Raw genomic sequence first — 22,335 nt, 5'->3', positions numbered from 1 at the left:
GGAAAAAACCCAGAAAAGACTTTTGGAAAAGGTGCTAATTAAGTAGGATATTAAAAGATAAACAGGTGTCAGCATATTGAAAGATAGAGACATAACATACAGGAGAATGAAAAAGCATTATAGCCTAATAAAGCAGAGAAAATTCAAATTATTCCAAGTAGTACTTCACATTCAGAATGGAAAAAAAAAACATGAATGGGATTAAGAAATAAGTTTTCAAGACATGTAGTTATGTCACAAAGTACCCTGTGTGCTACACTAAGAATTTTATGTTTTATCTGGGGGGCTGTGTGGATTTTAATTGCTAGAACTGGGTTTCATTAAGCCAAGTAGAGAAGGCTAACTTCAGGGAGGCAAAAAATAATACAGGTTAAACAACACCTTTTCCAAATGTCTTTTCTGGAGTTTTTCCAGTCATGGATGGTAACATCTGCTCTATAAGGTGAAGTACTTCCCTGAATTCATTACTCTTCTAACAGTTGATTTTTGTTGTTTCGGATTGTGGTTTAATCTGTGGGAAGTCATTCCAGTCATATTTTCAAAAAATTTCAGACCTCAAATTCTGCCAGTGGTGGCAAGAGAAGAAATTAGATTGGAGAGTTATTTAGATGGTAAACAGAATCAAACATGATAACACATTTGGCACATCTGATATTGAGGATGAAGCTGGGCAAAAAATTGCAAATGACTGCCTCATTTTCATTTAGGGCAATGGAAGGTCTATGTAGCTTTTCATGGAGATTAGTAATTCAGGTGAAGGGGCAGCAATGGTGTGGGAGATAATGAAATTGGTTAGGAATGTTGTCTTATAGACTAATGAATATGTATATCTGGATAGCAAAAAATGAGTTGCCAGAATAGAATAGGCTAGGTGACTGAGTCAATAAAAATGTATTAGAATTGTGAAGCTGTAAGTTTAAGATTGTCGTGCTAGCTGAATTGATTTTTGATAAGGCTTCTCTTTCTAATCTACAGAGGGCCCCCCCCCCGACTTTTTTCTCATTGCCTTTTTTTCCTGTTTATATACTGTCCCGGTTTCTCATCTTCTTGTAAGCACACAGTCCTACTCTTCTTATTTCATTTGACTTTAATCATCTACCTAAGTATCTCTAAATATTGTCACCTGGGAGTTAGACCTTCAACTAATAAATTGTGGGGTAAATTCTTCCTCTATAACAGAAACATACCTTTGATGACCAGGCAAAGATTATTATCATCATTTTGCACATACAAAGACTGAAGTTGGAACCGCTGTTACTTGTGCAATCAAACAGAGGACAGTGGAATTGCCTAGCACTCTTTACATGTGTATGACATAGTGGACAGAATAATTATCCTTACCTAGAAAGTACACTTAAGCCACAATAGCCATACCATCACATAAGTCAACAGAAAATTACCCGGGTAGATTATGAAGGCCTCACAGATCTCTGTTAAAACTTTATTGAATTTCCAAAAGGACTGGGATTAAACAGTGCTAGCCAACTTCAAGGGACATGTTATTTCATGATGTTGAATAAGGAAGTCCCAGAAATTTTCTCAGGACATCAAACACGGCTCCATATCTTATGGATAATATCCCAGGGACACTTTAATATCCCCACAGACTAAGCCACGCTATTTGAGACTCGAATGAAGGGGGCAGCAGCTGCCCCAGCTGTGATTTGAAACTGAGGTTCTGGGGAAACTAAGAATTTCAAAGCCTGCTTTCTTTACACCTATAAACCTGCCCCTCTGGCTGTGTTCAAACACATGAATTGTTCACTGCACAATATGATGATTATCCAGCTTTCATCAGAGGGCTGTGCAAGAACAAAAGGCTGAGGGTAAAGAGGATTTTTATTATTAGGTTGCTATTCTTATGAAACATTCATCGAGCAAAGGAATTGCCTTGCTGTTCAAAGAAATTTTGTTAAGGAAACTTTATGAAAAAGATGCTTACACTACCTTTAAAGTAACTCAAGTAACTATACGTGTATTCAGGGAAAAAAAGAAAGAAAAAGAGTCTCAGTGAGAAACATAGTTCAGCACCCTATTTCAAAGCAAGCAGGGGGAAACCAGACATCTATTCCATTAATTTAAAATTCTAGAGCACACAATGGCGCCTGCTGGAGGGAGGGCAGGGCGGAGCACTGCAGGACTAGGGCAGCTATCAAGTTCAGCATTTGCAGGCAGTGCCTCCCTGTGGGGCTGTTAAGGAGCAGTGGCAGAGAAGAAGTGGTAAGTGAGACTCTGACTTTCCATTCTAACAGCGATCCCGGCCTTGGTAAAGCTGAGCCATCAAACATGGAAAAAGTGAGCCGAAGCTTCACAGGCCCACCCACTCTCCTGCCTTTGGCCCCAGTTATCTGATGATTAACACTTAAGTAAGCTTGACATTTAATGCATTGATCAAGGACAGAACAAGTATTTTAAAGTGATTCTGATAAGACTGTAACTGTTGAGATAGACAACATTTATGGGTTTTGAAGTTAACATATTTATTTGCAATAACACCTACAAATCAGGAAAATAAAATTCCATGAGACTATACATCAGCATTAATGGTATATCACACTGAATTTATCTTATAATGATCCATGTACTGAAGTTAGTTACTCTCCACCTTTCTTCTGCCACAACTTAGAATTACTTGGAATCACAGATCAAATTCAGATGCAAGAGCTCCCCGCACATCTTTTGTGTATGCACAGCTCAGGAAGCTGAGGTCCCCAAGTCCCAGGTGTTTCTGCCACTCCAACCTCTTATCTCTCCACTTTCCTAGTTCCACATACAATGTCTACTTGTGTAGTAAACCACTATAGGTTTTGGATTGTTGACAGGAACTTGTAAATTCTGTGTGTTTTTTAAAGATTTATTTATTTATGCATAAAGAACTGGGGTACAGGCCAGATTTGTGAGGATTCACCAGAGACAGAGTGGGGAGCAACAGGACAGACAGACAAAGTACACTGCTGAGGGAAGCAGTGGCTGAGACCAGAGAGGTCTTCCATGCCATATGGGTCACCTCCCTGGCCGGGGATCAAACTTGTACTGAAGCTAGTTCATAGTACTGCACTTTAACCCATTGTACCACCAGGGAGGGCCCCAGTAAACTGTGTTCTTACTTGCTTAAGTGAGGAGAAAAGAGATGAGGCGAGTCAGAGTCAGGTGTTTTACATGTCCTGTTCCTTTTACTGTGTTGATAAGGGAGAGAAAAACTTTCCTGCTTATAAATATTTCACCCAAAAAAATCAACTCAAGTAACATCCCTTTCTTGAAAGTTCAATAAATATTAAAAGAAGAAAGGCACAGATCATTGGCATTTTCATTGGACTTTGGCAGGAACTTTGTGAGTAGCAAGACAAAGTGAAAAGAGGAACTTTGAAAGAAGACAACTAGGAGGGTATGAAACTTCTAAGGATTAGAAAGCAATAGAGGTTGAAGAAACACACAGTGGGAAAGTAGCAATAAAAAATCCTAGACTGCATATTAGTCTCAAGATAAATCATCAGCAGGTACCTGTGTTAGGCTATAAAGAGGCAGTATAGCATGAAGCTGAAGCACAAAGGCTTTCTTCTCAGATGAATTTGAATTGAAGCCCCTGAGCCATTGACTGGGTAATTATGGGTAAGTTAGTCTCTATAAACCACAATATCCTGGTCTGTAAAATAGAAGGAATCATATTACCTGGAGTGAATGTCTAACACAGCTATGGAAAATGTTGGGAAAGTGACCCAAAAAAACATAAATGCTTGATAACCTCATTAGGGATTAAAATTTTGAAGCCCTTGATCCAGTAGATAACTCACTGAACCACACCACCTTCATATTACAGACTAGGAATACATAAAGCCAAAACAGAGGTGATAGAAGTAGACAACTGTCTTTCAAATAGTAGTTTTTAGGACACTGTTTATCATCTCAGGCAGCCATAACAAAACACAGAAGTGGCCTTAAACAGCAGAACTTTACATCTCGGAGGCCAGGAAGACAAATATCAAATTCCATTTCCTTCTGCAAGAGCCCACTTCATGACTTCCAGAGGAACACTGAATGCCTCTGGCTGCATCCCCTGGAGAGAGAGGAGAGAGCCCCCATTGTATTTCCAGTGAAGGAATTCATCCCATCATGAAGGCTTCACATTCAGGACCTCACCCAAATATAATCACTTCCAAGGCTCTACCACCTCCAAATGCCATCATATTAAAATTCAGGCTCCAATATGTGAACTTGGCAGGGGTGGGAGGCAGAGACATTCAGCCCATAGCAGACACAGAACATGCTACTGCTGAAGGTTCCAGAGAAGGCAGTGATTAAGAACTCTGGGTTCTAGTTTTTTAGCAAATTCCTTCATTTTTGTCTTCCTCACCTAATAAATGTGAGGGGCAGGAGAGATTATCTCAATGTCAGCAGTTCCATGCTCATGTGATATCAATCTCTACAGATAGGAGTATAATTTATCATGAGAGATGCAGGTCTGAGTGGAATAAGGGCAAGGCCTGACTGGGAACCGAAAACACCACAGGAGAGAGAACCAGGTGGAGTGTCTGACAAAGAAAGAGTAGCAGGAGTGGAGGGGATTTTGGAGTCAGGGAAAAAGAAAACCAGAGTGTGAGGAAAGGGAGCTGGAGTGTCACATACACAGCTGTCTCTTCAAAGTGCGCCAGGGGCAAAATGTGCCCCTTATTATTTTGGCTTGTTTTAGGATTAATAAACACATGGGAAATATAATAGTGGGGCTGAGCACGGTTACCAACAGCTATTCACAGCTTGCTGCTTAATTTAGGATTTGAATTAAATAACTTACACTAAAACAGTCCGTGTACGCTGGAATGCAAAGAGGAAGACAGAATTTCTGCTGTTAGATCACATTATTCCATATATTTAACTGATGAACATAATAGAAAGTGAGCAGCTTGGTAGAAGTCTTATTTACTTACCTGTAACTGCTGAGCTGAGCATTATCCTCAGCAAGATGAGCAGAATGGACTTCAATTCCTTATTATAGATTCGGGACTTACTGACTTGCCATAGCACTTTTCTCTCCCTCACTGCTCCCAGCTGGTCTGAGGGGAGTCTCATTGCCTGATCACAAGTATTTACACCAGTGGTCACTATCCATGGCTACTTTTGCTTCAGGAAAAAGCATTTAAGCTTCTTTAAATACACATTATATATTCATATACAGTGCATTAATTATGATAGGTAGATAGATAGATAGATAGATAGATAGATAGATAGATAGATAGATAGATAGATAGATAGATAGATAGATAGATAGATAGATGAATAGTCATGTCAATTAAAGATTGTATTTAACTGTTAGGCTACTACTTATAATAGTAAATACGTACTTATATGCTCACATATATGCAGTGTTAACCTACTGCTGAAGAAACAAGTTGGATTTCTTGAATGCAGTTCAGTGCTCATCAATAGCCACCCACAAATAAAGCCACCCAGACCCCGTGAATGGATATTAAAACAAAAAGAAAAATCACAGCCAACTCTCCTGAGAAGTTTGTGCTGACATCCCCCAGCCCTTATCTTGCATTTCTCTTGTTGAATACAGACAGTGCATTTCCCAAAGTTCTGTTTCTATCTGCAGTGACTCAAATTTTTAACAGGCTTACCTAGTCCCTTTAAACTGGCTAAGCTTTGTAAATCTCCAATAAAAATTTCTGTTATCTTTAATATATTACCTTTACCTTTTACATATCCTAATTCAAACCAGATTACATTCCATAGTTTGTCACTTCTAGTATGAAAACCCACTCATTTGCCCAATTAAAACTTCATTTTGGGGGCCCTCCTTGGTGGCGCAACAGGTTAAAGCACAGCACTGCAAGCTAGCTACAGCCGGTTCAGTGTGAGTTCAATCCCTGGCCCCAGAGGTGACCCATATGGCATAGCCTGACCCACCTACTGCTCCCTTCAGCAGTGTACTTCGTCGATCTGCCTGTCCTGCTCCCCACACTGTCTCTAGTGAATCCTCTCACCTTCCCTGCACCTCTTGCCTGTACTCCAGTTCTGTTTGTATAAATAAATTAAAAATAAAATAAAACTTCATTTTCATCTCCAATTGGACACATACCTTCTCCTCATCCTCCAGCACCATCCAAGCTCCAGCTTGGGAAACTTACTGTGGTAGAGCCCATTGTCTGGTGTTTCCTGCCTCTCCTCTCTCTTCTAGTTTTAACTTGTCTTCACCTTGGATTGTGGAGAAAAGAGAAAAAGAAAAGTAACCATGGCACCTAATAGAGAAGCAATTTCAATCCCCTGCCCCTGGCTTTCCATCAGGGAGCTCTGTGAGCTCATTGTCAGATCCGCTGCCTCAAGTTTGTATAGCTGCATTCCTGGGCCATCCTCGTGGCACCTTTCACCAGATGTAGCTTTGACTCAACTTCTTACTGCACAAGGGGTGGATCACCCTCCTCAGGTTTATCTGAAGTTCTAATAACTAACTAAACCATTGGGGTATAGTAGGGTAGGCTACTCTTTTCCAAGCCCTCTTTCTAACTTGTTCCTGCATTTTCTTCCTGCCCACATAAGCCCAGGATAAGTCAATAAACTTTGTTTCAGAGAAGAAATCTGTGCTAGAATGAAGTAGAGGTCTCCCATATTGGCACACATCCAAGTAAATGACTTTTGTTGAGCTTTCCTCCTCCCAGGCTGAGCAGGGGTGAATGGGCATAGTAGTAGCCTAGTCCTCAATAGGCTACATACTAATAATTCTCAAACACCTCTTTCCTTCACTCCACTGCAACTAACCACTGCTGGGTGTACCAATGCCATTTAAGTCATCTCTTCCAAATCTTGAGGAACTGTAGGTTCACTAGTTGATTGGGTTTTTTTGTTTGTTTGTTTGTGCTTCTTAGGATGGGAACATTCTCAAAATATATGTGGCCTGTTGTTCCTTTTCTTTATGCTTATAGTCAACTCCAAGGCAACAAGAGAAGTTTCTCTTAGCATGCTGGTATTGCTTCCTCATCCCAAGTTACTAGTCTGTTTCCTATGCAGTCATTCCAGTCTTCCAGCTGTTACCATTACAGCAGAGTGATTAGTTTCCCAGACAGCTACATGTATTTCCTTTCTCACTACCCTCAGCCACCAGACCCTTTGTCTGCTCCTGTAAGCCCTAAAAATTCTTGCCATTGGCCTATTGCACGCATTAGTCCATTTTCACTCAGAGAGCATCTCCTGTTATATAGTCAAACACTTAGCTGAACAAAGCAACAGATGGTGCATGAGTCTATGCATACTTTTAAATGAGTCAAAAAGTATGTTAGTAGTAATAAAATAACAATAAAATTTCAGCAGTGTAACAGAATATACATGTCCAAATGAGCCAGATCAAATCATCTTTTAAATACCCGTTGGGCATTTTATGATCCATAAAAGAAAGCCATTTTTATTACTTTGAGAGGGTTTTTTAAAATCTGAAATAGCATACTCATATTGATCACTCATCTAATTCATCAGAATTGGCTCCAGATGACTTTTGTTTATTTTCAGTAATTAGGTTTGCCCCAAAATGTCCTCAGGGCTACCATTGGAAATGTTTTTAAAATATGTTCCATATTCTAAAAGCAATACAACAAAAAACAAATGAAAAAACAAAACAAAATAAAAAGGAACAAAAGAGAGTATGATGTTGGCATATTCATCAGTTTTACCATAGCAACAAATAGCTCCAAAGATTCAGTGGCTTATAGCAAAGATTTATTTTTCACTCACGTAGCACATAGACTGCAGACTTTTGGTAGTTTTATTTGGCTCCACTGGATTTTTCATAGCAATGTTCAGCTCTGCTCAACATTGTTCTTTCATTCCAGGATTGAAGGACTAGCTCTCAACTGGGACATGACTTTCTCCCAGCAGAAAGCAGAAATGCCAGAGGTCAGACCAAACTACAGTAACCCAGTTAAGGCTTCTGCATATACAAGAGTACACATTTCACCCAGACATGGCCTACCAGCCAAGAAAGTCACCTGGTCAACTCTGACAAAGGTGGAGAAGTAGCCTCTGCCTACAGGGAGGCCGGGAAAGTCACAGGGCAAAGTGTGGGTGTGTATAATCTTCCCTAGAAGAAAACAGTAACAATAAGCCAATCTACTTCCTAGTCTGAACACAGTGGATACCTCTTAAGGATGAAAGTATAACTACTCTTGAGGTAGTAATAAATATTACTTATAAGCATTATAGTGTGCAGATAAAATTGTTAGTTACATACTTCCAGGCCCCTCTTATTTATTTAAGTGTTTTGCCAATGTATGCAATTTCTAGAGTGTGGATTTCATTATCTCCTATATGTATTTCCTTTTAACAGTGTTATATTAAACGTTGTTGCAAAGTGGTTTATTGATAAATATGTATTGTGAAATAACTATTGATTAGATATTTCATTTCTGTGGATTTGACCCACACAATGCTCCTGACATATGAAATTCAACCGAATTCTAGTTCTGTAATTCATAAAAAGCAAATTGATATTCTAAGAATGAACTAGTCATAGGAAGCGAAGCAGTTACCTTTGTGAGGACTACATAGTGTATCAAGTTCCTAGAGTTTATAAAAATGTTAAATAAATCTTTTAACCTCTGAGAAGGAAAATAGAGTTGTAAATACTAAAGAAATGTATGCTTTTTACTTCTTCATCACTGTATAGAAATCTAGAAGTTAACAATTCAATTTCAGCTTTTATATGTCCCAGAACTATAAATACACATGAAAAAGCCAGCTTAGTAACCAACTGTGCTCACACTACTGTCTACTGAGACACACCTTGCCACACATGAAGTAGCCCCCAAAGAGGAGGGGACAGGAAGAAGAAGTTCTGGAGTGACAGGAAATCACTTTCTTCTCTCTATGACTCAGTTTTCTTCTTCCCATGGGTGTTGTTATCCCTCTTCACACACAAAAAATACACAAAGAGGTAAAAACTTAAGGCTGTCCCTTAGATCAGCCCTATCGTGCTGCTGAACCAAAATGAAAACCTATCACGAGGGAAGCTGAAAAGCAAGGAGGACCAGGAGGGTGTGATTACTGCGCTCTGTCCTGCTGGTAGGCTGATGAAATGAGAACAAGACGTGTGTTTCCTGTGGCTCTAGCAAGTCACACACTATGTGGCCAGTAGCAGCTATGTGTATTGAAGAGTGGGAGAAAAACTCTAAGGCAAATCTCCATTTTGTGCTAGCTGGGATTCGTAATATTCTAAGTCTCTCCATGTCTACCAGGATGCCCTTAATTTAGGCAAATATTTTTAGGACATCTTATAATAAATGCGCTGCCACCTGAGTAATGGGTTCTTTCCTTATTGCTTTCTGCATCTCATACTTAACAGTTAAAAGCTCTAATCAGCTAGATGTTATGCCATTATCCTCACTTTAATATTGCCACTACATATAGTGTATAAGGTGTGAAGAACATAATATCGAGTTAAGTCATCCCAGGATCTCACAGATATTAGGATAAACAGGTCTCTGGCCTTTGGGATTTACATCACAGTTCAAACAAACATGGCCATCTTGCCTGATTCTTAAAATTCTGATTCTTTGGCATTGAGCCTTACTTGATACTTCTTCAGGATTTTACCTTAATTTTAAACATAAATAAAACAAAGAAACAATTTGAGCATAAATACTTTCTTTCTGTAAGGGAAATGATCAGCTGTTTTCTATAGTCTTAAAAACAAAGGCAGTTGGTAAAAATTACAGCACAAGTGTTTATACTTCCCAAGGTGAAGGTCATTCACACAGACTGAGTAACCCTCCTCTCAAAACTATATGACCCAACTTTCTCTGCAGTGGTCTAAAATTAAAGGATAGGTTCATTTCTCTCTCCAGTTAAGCTGTTCCTAAAGACAGAGGGAGACACTCACAGATCTCTCCACCACTCCATGTTTTCAATTCTCCAATGTGTAAAAGCAAACTCTTTACAAGTTGGGTAAAGAGCCATAGAACTTGAATCAGTTCTCACCAGGAGAGTAAGCCGCCTTGGCAGGAATGCAAGGTTTGAATAAAGCATATTGTACAAGAAAAAATCACAACAGATTACACTGACTTTTCTTTGCTTTTACATTTCTTAGAACATGGTCACATATTATCTCTGCAAGTCCCTGCTTGGTTTTATTTTGAGCAAGCAATCAAATTGAGTTTTTCCTCCTTGATTCAGCTGCTCCTGAGAGACCTAAACACATTTCTAGGAGTATCATGAATACAAGTTATAGAATTCAGACTATTTCTACAACCCACCTCCAAAATACATCTTTAATTATTTTGGGAAAAGCTAATGACTTCACCCATGCAGAATAACTTTCTTTTATCATTATGTAGCAGTTGGTGGTTGCAAATTTGTAATTATGTACTATACCAGGTTGAAAATATTAAAAAAACCTCACTATTCAAAATATATGAAAAAGCTACAATTTATTGATATAGAATATATACTCTCCCCATCAACTCTGTCTCTCACTTAAGCCCAAGCAGACTATAAAGCAGTTTACTACCAAAGTACTTGAAATACTTAAAGAGAGAAATCTTGATGTATACAAGTTCATGCTTGCATTTTCAACTTTCCAATTCACACTCACACAACACTCATTTTCTTAGATCCTCCAAACAATGACATGATTTATTTATTAAGTGTCTGACACTTCAAATGTCTCACCATAAGGCTGGATAGTAAAACTGTTCATTGTCTACATTACATTAAAACAACCAGATATAAATGGATTACATTTTTCCCCATCAATAGATCTTTGGTCCCTTGAATTTTTTTCTTAAATGTTTTCCAGAAGTAAAGAACAACTATTATTCCACCCAAAGTTTGTATTCCCTTTGGGAAAGTAAAGGAAGTGCTAGAAGATAAGCTGACTTCATAATAATGACAAGATAAAACCCCATATTAAAAAACGTAGACTCGGCCCTCCTTGGTGGCTCAGCGGGGTAAAGCACTACACTGAGAAGCTAAGGCCACTTCCGCATGAGTTCGATTCCCGCCTGCCCCGAAGGTGACCACATGGCGTGGCAGACCTCTCCTGACCCGCCCGCTGCTCCCCTTAGCAGTGTACTTCCTCTATCTGCCTGTTCTGTTCCCCACTCTGTCTCTCTGGTGAAGCCTGTCACTGCCCCTGAGCCTCTGGCCTGTACCCCAGTTCTGTATGCACAAATAAATAAATCTTTAAAAAAAAAAAAAGTAGACTCATTTTTCTTTTAATTTAAATATATAGGCCCAGAGGACAGAATAAATAAAAATACTTGTTAGAGAGTCTGTAACATCATGAATTTTGGAAGGGGATGTAAAATGAACAATGCAGAGTAAAACTCAACTAACATATTTTAGTTGGCATTTAATCTTTTTCAGTATTCCATTCTCATAATAATTTTCTTCTAGTTCCTTCAATGCTAATAACTTTTCAGAGAAGACTAGAGATTAGTTAAGATGGGAAGAATCAATCAAACAGCAGTAAAATTCAAGGAAATTACTCCATATTTTATTCTCTTTCAGTGTTTCAGGGCATAATAGAAAGTAAAGTTTTAGCATATTGGAATTAGTTTCAAGGTGATTGGAACTGTCACATAAAGACAGAATCAAGTATAAGTCATTATTCTATTACCTAGTAATCTATTCTTATTTTTTTTTTGTATGTTTATTCCTCAATGTTAGTGACAAGCAGACTCAGGCAGTGCCAGAAGCTGATTTGAAGAGGCAAGAAAACAGACATGAACTATTATTTTTGACTTACTAGTGCACACATTTTACTAAGTCCTTTCAAATGCATTATTAACTCATTCTTGGTTCCATACAAATCTAGAGAGTTAGAGTTATTATTTTATTTTACAGATAAGTAAAATATCAGCCTAGCTAAGTTATTGGTCTAAATTAACTTGTATGTTGTTGAGCAGGATTTGAACAAAAAATGATGGTTTTGTTTTTCCAATATCTTCCTACAGGTAAAGTTTGGTAACAGAAGAAAGCAATATATAGACATAGGTCACTCTGGAAATATTCTTTTGGAAAATAAGGGTTGATGGTTGAGTCATGATATAGTGTAGTCACTTATAAATACTAGTTGTAAAGCCTTTGCCCTTATTCTATAAAATCAAAAATATGTTCTTTATAAGTATTTATTATAGCATTAAGAAGCCTGAAATTTGAAAAATGTGCCTTGTGAACTGAAATGAGAAAAGGCAGGTTTCTTATTGATTCTTCATTCTTGGAATCTCATTATCTATAAGAATGAACTTGATGACTTCCAACAAGTAAACAACCCTTCCTCCCAAGCCTCATCCAGACTGTCAAGCTGCCTGAAGCCACCAAATACAGATTAGTCAGAAATGCACTTATTGTTCCTACTAGAAGTAGTTTTAAAAATCAGCTTCACATACAAGGATTCTTTTTCTCCTTCCTTCAGGCTGCTAAAGGATGCACAGAATGAAACTTATTTTAAAAGCTGGTATCAGAAGCTGTTGGCCGCTCTCCAATTCTGTGCAGGAAAAGCCTTAAGCGATGAATTTTCCAAGGAGAAGAAACTTATCAAAATTCTGGGAGACATTGGGGAAAAAGTCAAGTCATCCATTGACCCTCAAAGACAGGTTTGTTGAGAGATCCATCTTTCTGTAGTGAAGTTGTTTTTTCCAAATCTTCAATTAAGTTTGAAACTTTTTCAATATGAAAGCAAATTTCTTCACTACATTTAGCTATGAAATGTATGAAAATTATATTTTATCAATTATTTATTTTCAATTTACTATTCTAAAACTAATCATTAAAGTCTATCATCAGGATGTAAAACTCAGGCTTAGGAGAGAAGCAGGAAGGGCAATTTAGGGGTACCTTTGTTCAAGTACAACATCATAGTCTAGATTTTTCTAACACTGCACTCGCCAAACCTACATATTTTTGCCAAGCAAAATGAATGAAATGAAACAAATCAATAGTGGAATGAAAAGTATCATTTTTACTAAGATTTGGAAGATAGTCAAAATATTGTGCCTCTTTCATCACTGGCTATAGTAATGGGCCTGCTAATTCTTCATCTAATGAAAGAATATTTGCTCCACTTAAATATCTGCATTATTAGTTCCTTTTTCACTGATATATACCATTAATAAAATCTCTGAGATTCAATATTGTAGATGTTGTAGATTGTAGATGCAGTAAAAGAGTGGATATCGCTTCATTGTATGTAAGGACATCTGAATAGCAATTGAGTATGTCCTACAGACTTGGAGTGAAGGCTAAAAAGAAGGATAAAACATAAATGTTTTTAAAATATTTACGTAAGTGTCATGGAGTTCATACTTTTCCTCTATCCACTATCTAAAATTAGTGAAATTTTTCAATAAAATATTAGGAAAATAGTAACAGGAATTGTCCCTGAAATCTTTCCCAGCCCAATATTTTTCTTGCCAGAGTCACTTTATTTAATGAAGTGCCAGAAATTACTCTACTTCACGTGCATAAGGAAAAATAGAAAATGAAAAGTTTCAGCATAGTATTTATTTTTAAGTGGGAACATACAGACTTTTGATACAAGGAAGACACTTAAGGCATGTAACATGATGAGCAATATAAATAACTATTATCTCTCCACATTACTGTAAATGTATTATTTTCTAGTGTTAGACAAAAAAATTGTCTAGTGTTAGACAATTTATTTTCTATTGTAAAATAAACTGTTTTCAATTTATAAAATGTATGTATAGATTTGGTTTTTTAGATCATGTCTTAAAACCCCTGACATACTTAAGTTTATTACAGGTTAATAATTTTGTCATCTTTTGAGGCTTTGCACCAAGTTGCAATGCACGATTGGATTCATTCTCTCCAAAGCCAGTCATTGACTGACTGCTTTTGTTAGTAATTTCTTCAAATGAAAAGATAAAAAGAAAAAGAGTGAGAAAACTTTATAATTTATGTTTCAAGTAACATAATTTGTTACTTGTAGACATATTTTTCTACCTTTTTAAAAAGCACTAATTACGTCTACCTCTGTGCAATGAAGTGCTTTTAGGTAGACAAAGAAAGATGAGATTCCACTCCTTGATATTTCTCAGGTAAATCTAGGTATAGATAAGGGAAAGGAGGACAGACAGAAACAATGCTTTAGTTGAACTAGAGAACAATTCCACCTTGTTCTAAATTCTGGGAGAAGCAGATTCTATTATTTGTCAATGAGCCAGAAGTAAGCTCTTGAGAGTTAAGTAAGCATTATTAATCTGATGTTCTTATTTTTAAAATTGGGCTTAAAGAATTTCAAAAGTAGGCTAAAGGAGTTTTTAATAAATTATTACTGCGTCTCCTTTCCTTTTGTCAGAGAAGGTGGTGTCTTGTGGTGTCACACTGAACCATGTACAAAGGATTGTGGAAGGGACTGAATCAAGTATCAGAAATATACTGAACAAATTTATTTGTTCTTAGAAATTATTGTTTCTGACCATATTGTCAGCAGTTATCATTTTTATCACTGTTACTCCTTAAATGAATGTTTTTCTAAAATACACCACTCCTATTAAGTGTACATCTTGAAGGTTACAGACTAGAAATTTCAGCAAATTGTCAGAAATGGCCCACACTGATGATTACTTAAATCTGCAATTACAAATTGGTGGGCCACAGATCGGGTCAAACCCACTGTGTTTTGTCTGAAAAGTGCAGTGCTTTGTTCAAGTTTAGTTTTTAATTGAATTTAAAGTCCCTGAGAAAGGGCATGCCCTCGTGAGTTCCCTATTTTCCCGAGACTCCCTCTTGTCTTTAGCCTGCTACCTCCTCATACGTCCCTACATAACCTGCCTGAACCCAAAGCATCCACGTGTGCAACCCTTGCGTTAAAGGTTACTTAATCAATAGAAGAAAATTATAACTTGAAGGAAAAGTCAAGTTCTTTTCAGTTTCTTAAATGATTTTCTAATGATTTTTCACAGGCGGTACTGAAGAAAGAGATCGGTAGACTAGAAGAATTTTTCCAGTATATTAATACCTGCCACCTTCCTCTGAACCCTGCCTTCTGCATAAAGGGGATTGATCGTGATGTAAGTTATTCAGGAGATGAGCTGAATATTTTTGTTTAGTATTGCTTAGAGTTCACTGTATATTTTTGAAATGGGGGCAGTTTATAAATTTCCTTTACAATTTCTTTTTTTTTTTTTTTTAAAAGTGACTTAAGGGGCCTCCCTGTTGGAACGGGGTTAAAGACACACAGTACTATCAAGCTATCGCCAAATATTGAACGCGAGTTCAATCCCCCTCCAGGGCGCTAAAAACATGGTGAGCAGACCTCTCCTGTCTCTCCTGCTGCTCCCCTCGGCAGTCTATTTCAGTACATCTGCCTGTTCTGCTCCCCATTCTGTCGTTGGCGAATCCTCTCACCCCTACACCCCTGTACCCAGTTCTTGTATGTATAAATAATATTTATGCAAAAAAAATTTTAAGGACTTACTTCCATTGAAACTGTTCCATTTGATATACTGTGGCCAGTTAGTATCACATTTGCTCATTTAGAAACAAATTATCCATGGATTTGGAGAAAAGATTCTTCTCACAGAATTGATTTCTCAATTTATTTGAAACAGGTTAATTTGCTGACCCCACACAGACGGGGCTTAATTTCATGCTTAGATTTAGATTATGTGCATACCATGCTTCATGCAGTTGTGTATCATTAGCTTCTGCACCTCAAATTTGATTCAATTTGAAATTTACTGATGCACGTGTGCCATCTAACACATTTTGTGATATTTTACCTGGAAAGTCCTTCTTAGCATTGTCATGTTCACTCTCTGTCTTCCTACACAACTGTCAGACAACCTTCTCTGGCTTGGAATCATTCTTTCTACTCTGTTCTCCGTGAATTTTATTATCTTCTCCCACAAATTTCCAAGAGAAGGCACTAACAAAGAAAGGGATTGTCAAGTGAAATTTAGAAGAGGCTAAATTCACCCATAATAAATATCGTGTAACCGAAGTTATAAAAGATCAAGACATCAAATCCACTAACTGCAAAAAAAATAGACAATTTTAGTCTACATATGTAAACTGTTGCTAGGCCCTCTCTGGTGGCGCAACGGGTTGGGGCACAGCAATGCAAGATGTCTGCAGCCGCTTCAGTGCCAGTTGGATCCGCAGATCCGGAGGTGACCCACATGGCCCAGCAGACCTCTCCTGTCTGCCCGCTGCTCCCCTCAGCAGTGTATTTCAGTACACCCACCCGTTCTGCTCCCCACTCTGTCTCTGGTGAATCCTCTCACTGCCCCTGCACCTCTGGCCTGCACCCCTGTTCTGTATGCATAAATAAATAAATATTTTTTAAAAAAAAGTTTTGTTAAAACTTTGATACCAGCAACTTTGCAACTTGGCTGCTATAAAGATTTCCTATAAATTTTCCTAATTTGCTGTGAAATTTGTTGTTTAAAGAATAGAATTATATATATATATATATATATTTCATTTCATTTAAAATTATATCTGAGTTTTGGCTTGTGTAAGTCTTAGGGCTATGGTACAACTTGGCTTTAATATGTGGTATTGTGGAGCCTAAGAGAGATGAGTGAACCAGGGGTTAACCACCTAGGAATCATAATACCTAGCAGGCTGACTGAGATACACTCCTTTCCTACAGTGACCTAAAGCCTGTGGTGCTCTCCCTAAGTCTCAGAAGTGGTCCAAGGAGAACCACCTCTTTGCGCCATTTGTTCGGGCAGCTATGACCAGGCGGAGTGGGCACCCTGGCCACCTATGGGTATAGCAGTGAACAAGGCAGACATAAGGAGGTGACAACTGAAGATTAGATAATTGTGGCAAAGTTCCAATTGGAACCTATATGTGGTTGGCCATCAAAAGGTACATACTGGAAATAACTATGAGTGTAACTAGTATAGTAAGATCTTCAGACAGAGCTCTTAGCCAATGACTTGTCTGAGAATCATCTGAGGTGAAAAAACTTATAAAGCACCCAGTATGGGAAATCCTGTTACCATTATTCCCGATGAATTATAGTTCATAGAAACCTTTTGAATAAATGTGATGAATGTGTAAAAGCCTTCATTCAGTTCTCTACTCCTGCCCATCAGCTTGCCCATACTGAGAAGGCTTATGCAGGTAATGAGCACATTAGGCCATTCTTTAGAGTAAAATCCTTGTCCAGCACCAAGTAGTTCACACAGGTGATAAAATATACAGTTCAAATGAGTGAGGGAATGCTCTCTGTCCTAATAGAAATCCATCTGAAAATCTGCACTGAGAAGAAGCCTTGTGAATCTAATGAGCTTATAAAGCCTTCAGTAAGAGGAGAGTCTCATTTGACATTTGACATCTCTGACTCCAGTCTGGGGGAAAAAGCACTTGGGCAGTGTGGAAAAAGCTTCAATTAGAACTCTCAACTTATTGGCTAAGAGTAAATTTATACTAAAGAAAGATCTTTTGAATTAAGTGAGGCAAGGCATTCAAACTGTGAAAGTGTCCTATTCTCTGTCACAGATTTCACACAGACAAAAAGCCTTTTAATGTGGAAATATTTAATCAGGACTCACATTTCATTGTACATCAGACAGTCACAATAGTGAGAAATCCTATGAATGTAACTAACAGGCATGGGAGGGCCCTCAGTTATAATGCCAGTCTTATGGTACATCAGAGAGCCCATTCTGGGGAGAAATAGTATAACTGCAATAATTGGGGGGAAGCCATTAAGTGGCAGTTAACAGATTATAGGGCATCAGCGTATTTACACAAATGTAGTGAGTGTGAACTACATGGAGAAGCACTCAGCCGTGGGCAGCTGGCGGGTCTTAGGTTTGAGTTAAGCACTCTTTATAGGAAGAATTCTCTATAACTCAAGAATTTGGATTTAGTAATCATAATATGGACTTCCTTTTTGGTCACTAAGGACTGGATCAGATTGAAGATTGGGACTAACTTAATGCAATCCTTCTCTACTATTGGAAAGTAAGGACCAAATATTTTCTTTCCCTTTAAAAAGAAAAAAAAATTAAATCTGTTCATTAGTGTGTGCTTCTCAAGAATAGGTGCCATATCTTCCTTTTACTATTCCTGCTTTCCTGTCTCACCATGCTCATAGAATCTTCCTCGAAGATTCTGATTGATCCTTTCTGGTCCTTGCTTATGATCCTCCCATTACACCTTTATCTTCTATTCTAGTAGAGCTGATTTTGCTTGCCTCTCCCCACATGTAAATGACAAAAACTTTTCTTGTACATGCTTACTAGTGCTAAGTCTCTCAAAATCTTCAAATCCAGCTGATCTCTGAGAGAATTTCTTCTTCAAATGTTTTTCTTAACTGTGACAAATTGCCCTCTAAATTATTTTCAAAGCATATGTATTTGCAATCAAACTAACACTTTGTTGACTCTTCAAGGGTGGATATGGTATTTCTTTCTGTTGGTATGTGGATAATGGTTTATATAGACTAATAGAATGTGTAATATTTTTCAGCTGACTATCAAAAATATATTATCTGCAAAAACCAAAATGTGAAACAATGAAAACAAAGTATCTCTAAGCAATATGGTTACCAAGAGGATAAGCTTTTGCCTTTAGCTTCCCTTGGCCCTCATCTCTTTCCTTGACATGGGCTGTCTCAAGGAGATGCCCAGAATTAAATGAGGAGAGTCTGAAAACCACTGCTATGGACTCATTCCTGATTTACTACAGGATTTCCTAACTCAATACCAAGACAGAAAATCATGTTTCCTGGCTGACACGTATAGCAAGAATGTGATACTTATTAAGCAGCCTCACCCATTTACTGTTAAACTCAAGTTGATCCAGTAAGCATGGGCTTCTTTTTGCTTAGGATTAGATTACATTTATATCAATGGGTTAAATTAAGAAACATATCCTTTTATCTCAGCTTCTACCTATTTCAGATTTCTCAGAAATAATGGTATTCAAACTGATCTTTCAATATATATTGATGTCATACTTTACTAAGTTGACAAAATGAAAGTATAATTTTCTCCTTTTTTAGTGTTGTCTTATCTTTCACTGTCTACATGCATTCTTTAAATACATGCCTAAAGGCATGCAACCATTTAACATCACAATAATTATACGGACATAAAAGTGAAATAACAATATAATAGAAAGTAGTCAATAATATAAAGATGAAAATGCAAAATGTAATTGAAATAAATTTGAGAAAAATAAATGTTGCACTGTATTTGTAAATATAGCAAATACTCATTAACAAAAAGAGGAAAAGAACATACTAACTTTCCAAAGTACCTGATTAGTTCAGACACAGTAAAAGATATTTTATACACATTAAACTCATATATTCATATATTTGTTACCTCATATGTCTATTGCAAAAATATGGAGTTTATTATACCTATTTTATTGTGGCATAGGCAGGTGAAGGAATTTGTCAAAACTCTTAGAGATAATAAATTACAGAATTGAAATATGAACTCATGTCTTTTAAAATTCTATATACATATTTCTTTAAAGTATGCTAGTCAGCAGAAATAATGAAAATAATTTTTTAAATAAAAATTTTATTTTTTACTTTTTTAAAAGGTTTTATTTATTTTTGCATAAAACTGTGGTGCAGGCCAGATGTGCAGGTAGTGAGAGGGTTCACTGAGACAGAGTGGGGAGCAGAACAGATGGATGTACTGAAATACACTGCTGAGGGAAGCAGCAGGTAGGACAGGAGATGTCTGTTGCCCCCTCTATGGGTTACTTCCTGGCAGGGATTGACTCAGGCCCCCAAGGTGGGCCTTCATGGTGGTAGTGCTGAAAAGTAACCCTGAGGCCCCCAGGGAAGCTCAATAATTTTGTTTTTATATTCTAACCAACTAGAATAAACACAATACCTACAACACACTGCTTAGTTTATTTAAACTTTAATTTCACTATGTACTGTTCAGTAAGGGGGGAGGGGGGAAAGAGAAGTTAAAGATTTACAACCTGCCAGAAAGCTGGGTTTACAACTAAATTAAAAGCTTTGGTTGAGAGACTGAAGTTTTTCTTAATGAATATGTTTCTTTGTTTCAAAGTATAAAATGTATTCATATGTGCTATATTTCTCATATAACATTCTGCCAGGCACTGTGATTTCAGGGAAATTGTTCAGTTTGTTTTTTTCTGCTCCCTCTGTTCCTCTTCTCTCCCTATAGGCATGTTCATATTTTACATCCAATGCTCTACCGTTGAAGATTACTTTCATCAATGCAAATCCAATGGGCAAAAACATCAGTGTTATTTTTAAGGTATGGTAGCTCTCTTAAAACACCAGCATGAGTCCATAAGTAGAGCTATTGATTTATTACACTTGAGAAGAAAATATTATAGCTATTTTCCTCTGGCAACACAAAGAATTCCAATTATTTGAGATTCTGCATTTTTACCAAATTATAAAACATGCCAAACTATCATTGGCAATAAATCAAATATGGTTCCCTGAAAGCCAATGAACTCTCAGTACAAAACTTAAGAAAATATGTCTTAATAAATGAAATCATATAATCATTAATGAGTACACAAAAAGTAGATGGTGGTAAGTCTCCAGGGTAAGGGTTTTCTTTTGACCTAGATACTAAATTAGAATCAAAAGTAGCTAACACTTAAGTTACATACATTCTGTTAACATAAAATTCTCATATGCAAGAACTTTCCTGCTTTAATAATTTAGGTTGTTCTTGTCTTCAGAAAAAAAAAAAATTCCTGTGGGCCATTTCAGTCTCTATCATGAAAATAGAAAGATAATGATTAGCACCTCTTACTTTTCCTCTGAGCTGTAAAACCTGAAGTGTTATGTGTATTCTGTCACTACATTTTTGGTGAAGCAAATAAAAAAATATAAATTCTCATCCTGGCATAATTTTTTACATATAAATTAGAAAGCACTTTGAAAACCAAACTACTGGTAAGTTGAAAACATAGAACTGTTTCCCCCATTTGGACAAATTGCATCTTCTTCACCAAGGCTGGAAAACCACCCTTTTCTTATTTCTTATTACTTAACTATGGAAAGCTTTTAACTGCTTTCATAAGAGAAGTTAATGATTCAGAGTTCTACGAATTATGTGTGTGGTCTTAAATGCCTATGAAGAAGATCCTGGTAGTCTAACTATGTATCAGGGCATACATTTATGTATCAGGGCACAAAATTTACAAAGCATACCAAACATTATTTCACTTAGGGGTAGATCTCTTTTGGCTGATTTGGAAATCTTTATAAACATTTATTTGTTCAGCCTCTCTTCTCTAGACTTTGAGTCTAGACAATTCATATGGATGATAAATTGCAAGAGTCTTATCAGAGAACAAGATTAGAAGCAACTTCTGACTTAATGGCCAAAACTCTGTAATTATTTAAAGACCAATTCTCATTTTCTTTGGTCATCTATCAGAAACACAAGGTACTTTTGTGCTTATACAACATTTGAGATTATCCTTAGTCATGCTAGAAATTCATTCACTAAAAGAAATGACATGTACCATATTTGAAGCTTTTAATGGATTCAATAAAAACCCAGAAAGTTTAATTTTGTTTTAAACAGGCCGGTGATGATCTTCGTCAGGATATGCTTGTTCTACAGATTGTTCAAGTGATGGACAATATTTGGCTACAAGAGGGCCTCGACATGCAAATGATCACTTATAGGTGTCTATCCACAGGAAAAGACCAAGGTCAGTATAGAGCAAAGAGTGTGTTCCCTTACATTTCTTATCTTGCACATGTACTGGTCATAGATCTTAGTTTAAATTACAAATTAGGAAATACATAGCACTATATATAGTCATTTTTAAAAAATATATATTTTCAAAAAGATAAGACAAAATAATTTCTGCAGTATGAAGTATCCTTTTCTTTTTAATTCTAAATATTTGTTGTGGTATTGTTTTAAGATTATTTATGCATACAGAACTGGGGTACAGGCCAGGGGCAAGGGCTGTGAGAGAATTTACCAGATACAGAGTGGGGAGCAGAAAAGGCAGATCTGAAGTACACTGCTGGGAAGAGCAGTGGGCGGGTCAGGAGAAGTATGCCATGCCATGTATATCACCTCCAGGGCCCCAGGATCAAACTAGCACTGAAGTGGCCATGGCTAGCTTTACAGTGCTGTGCTATAATCCACTGCGCCAGGTGGGTCTGAAATATCCTTTTAAGATATTAATTAGAATTCAAATTCCAAGTGCAAACTTTGATGCGCTTCTGTGTATCTGTTTGGTTTTGCTTTTAATGTGCAATTATATTAAAATTATTCTTTCTCTTTTTGTAAGATAGTAATAGAAAATCTACTCATTCAAAAATATATAGTTGTTGCCTAATAACACAAAATTTACAAAGTCTAAGCCTGCATTTACTTTCCGAAAGATTTTTTA

The 22,335-nt window shown here is 37.1% G+C and overlaps 1 protein-coding gene across 2 annotated transcripts in view; it reads left to right on the top strand.

The window, feature by feature from the left end:
- PIK3C2G (phosphatidylinositol-4-phosphate 3-kinase, catalytic subunit type 2 gamma) overlaps positions 1–22,335 on the top strand; it is a 268,466-nt gene that overhangs the window by 152,914 nt on the left and 93,217 nt on the right. For both annotated transcript variants that reach the window (XM_004693237.2, XM_012732811.1), the window contains 4 exons: positions 12,398–12,578; positions 14,910–15,017; positions 20,124–20,216; positions 21,510–21,639. In XM_004693237.2, coding sequence (XP_004693294.2) covers positions 12,398–12,578; positions 14,910–15,017; positions 20,124–20,216; positions 21,510–21,639 — 512 coding nt within the window. The remainder of the gene's footprint in view (positions 1–12,397; positions 12,579–14,909; positions 15,018–20,123; positions 20,217–21,509; positions 21,640–22,335) is intronic.

The sequence above is a fragment of the Condylura cristata genome, unplaced genomic scaffold, assembly GCF_000260355.1.
Source record: "Condylura cristata isolate star-nosed mole 26May11 unplaced genomic scaffold, ConCri1.0 scaffold00036, whole genome shotgun sequence".
NCBI lineage: Eukaryota > Metazoa > Chordata > Mammalia > Eulipotyphla > Talpidae > Condylura > Condylura cristata.
Note: the sequence above shows the minus strand (reverse complement) of the source record. Positions and strands in the feature narration are given on the sequence as shown.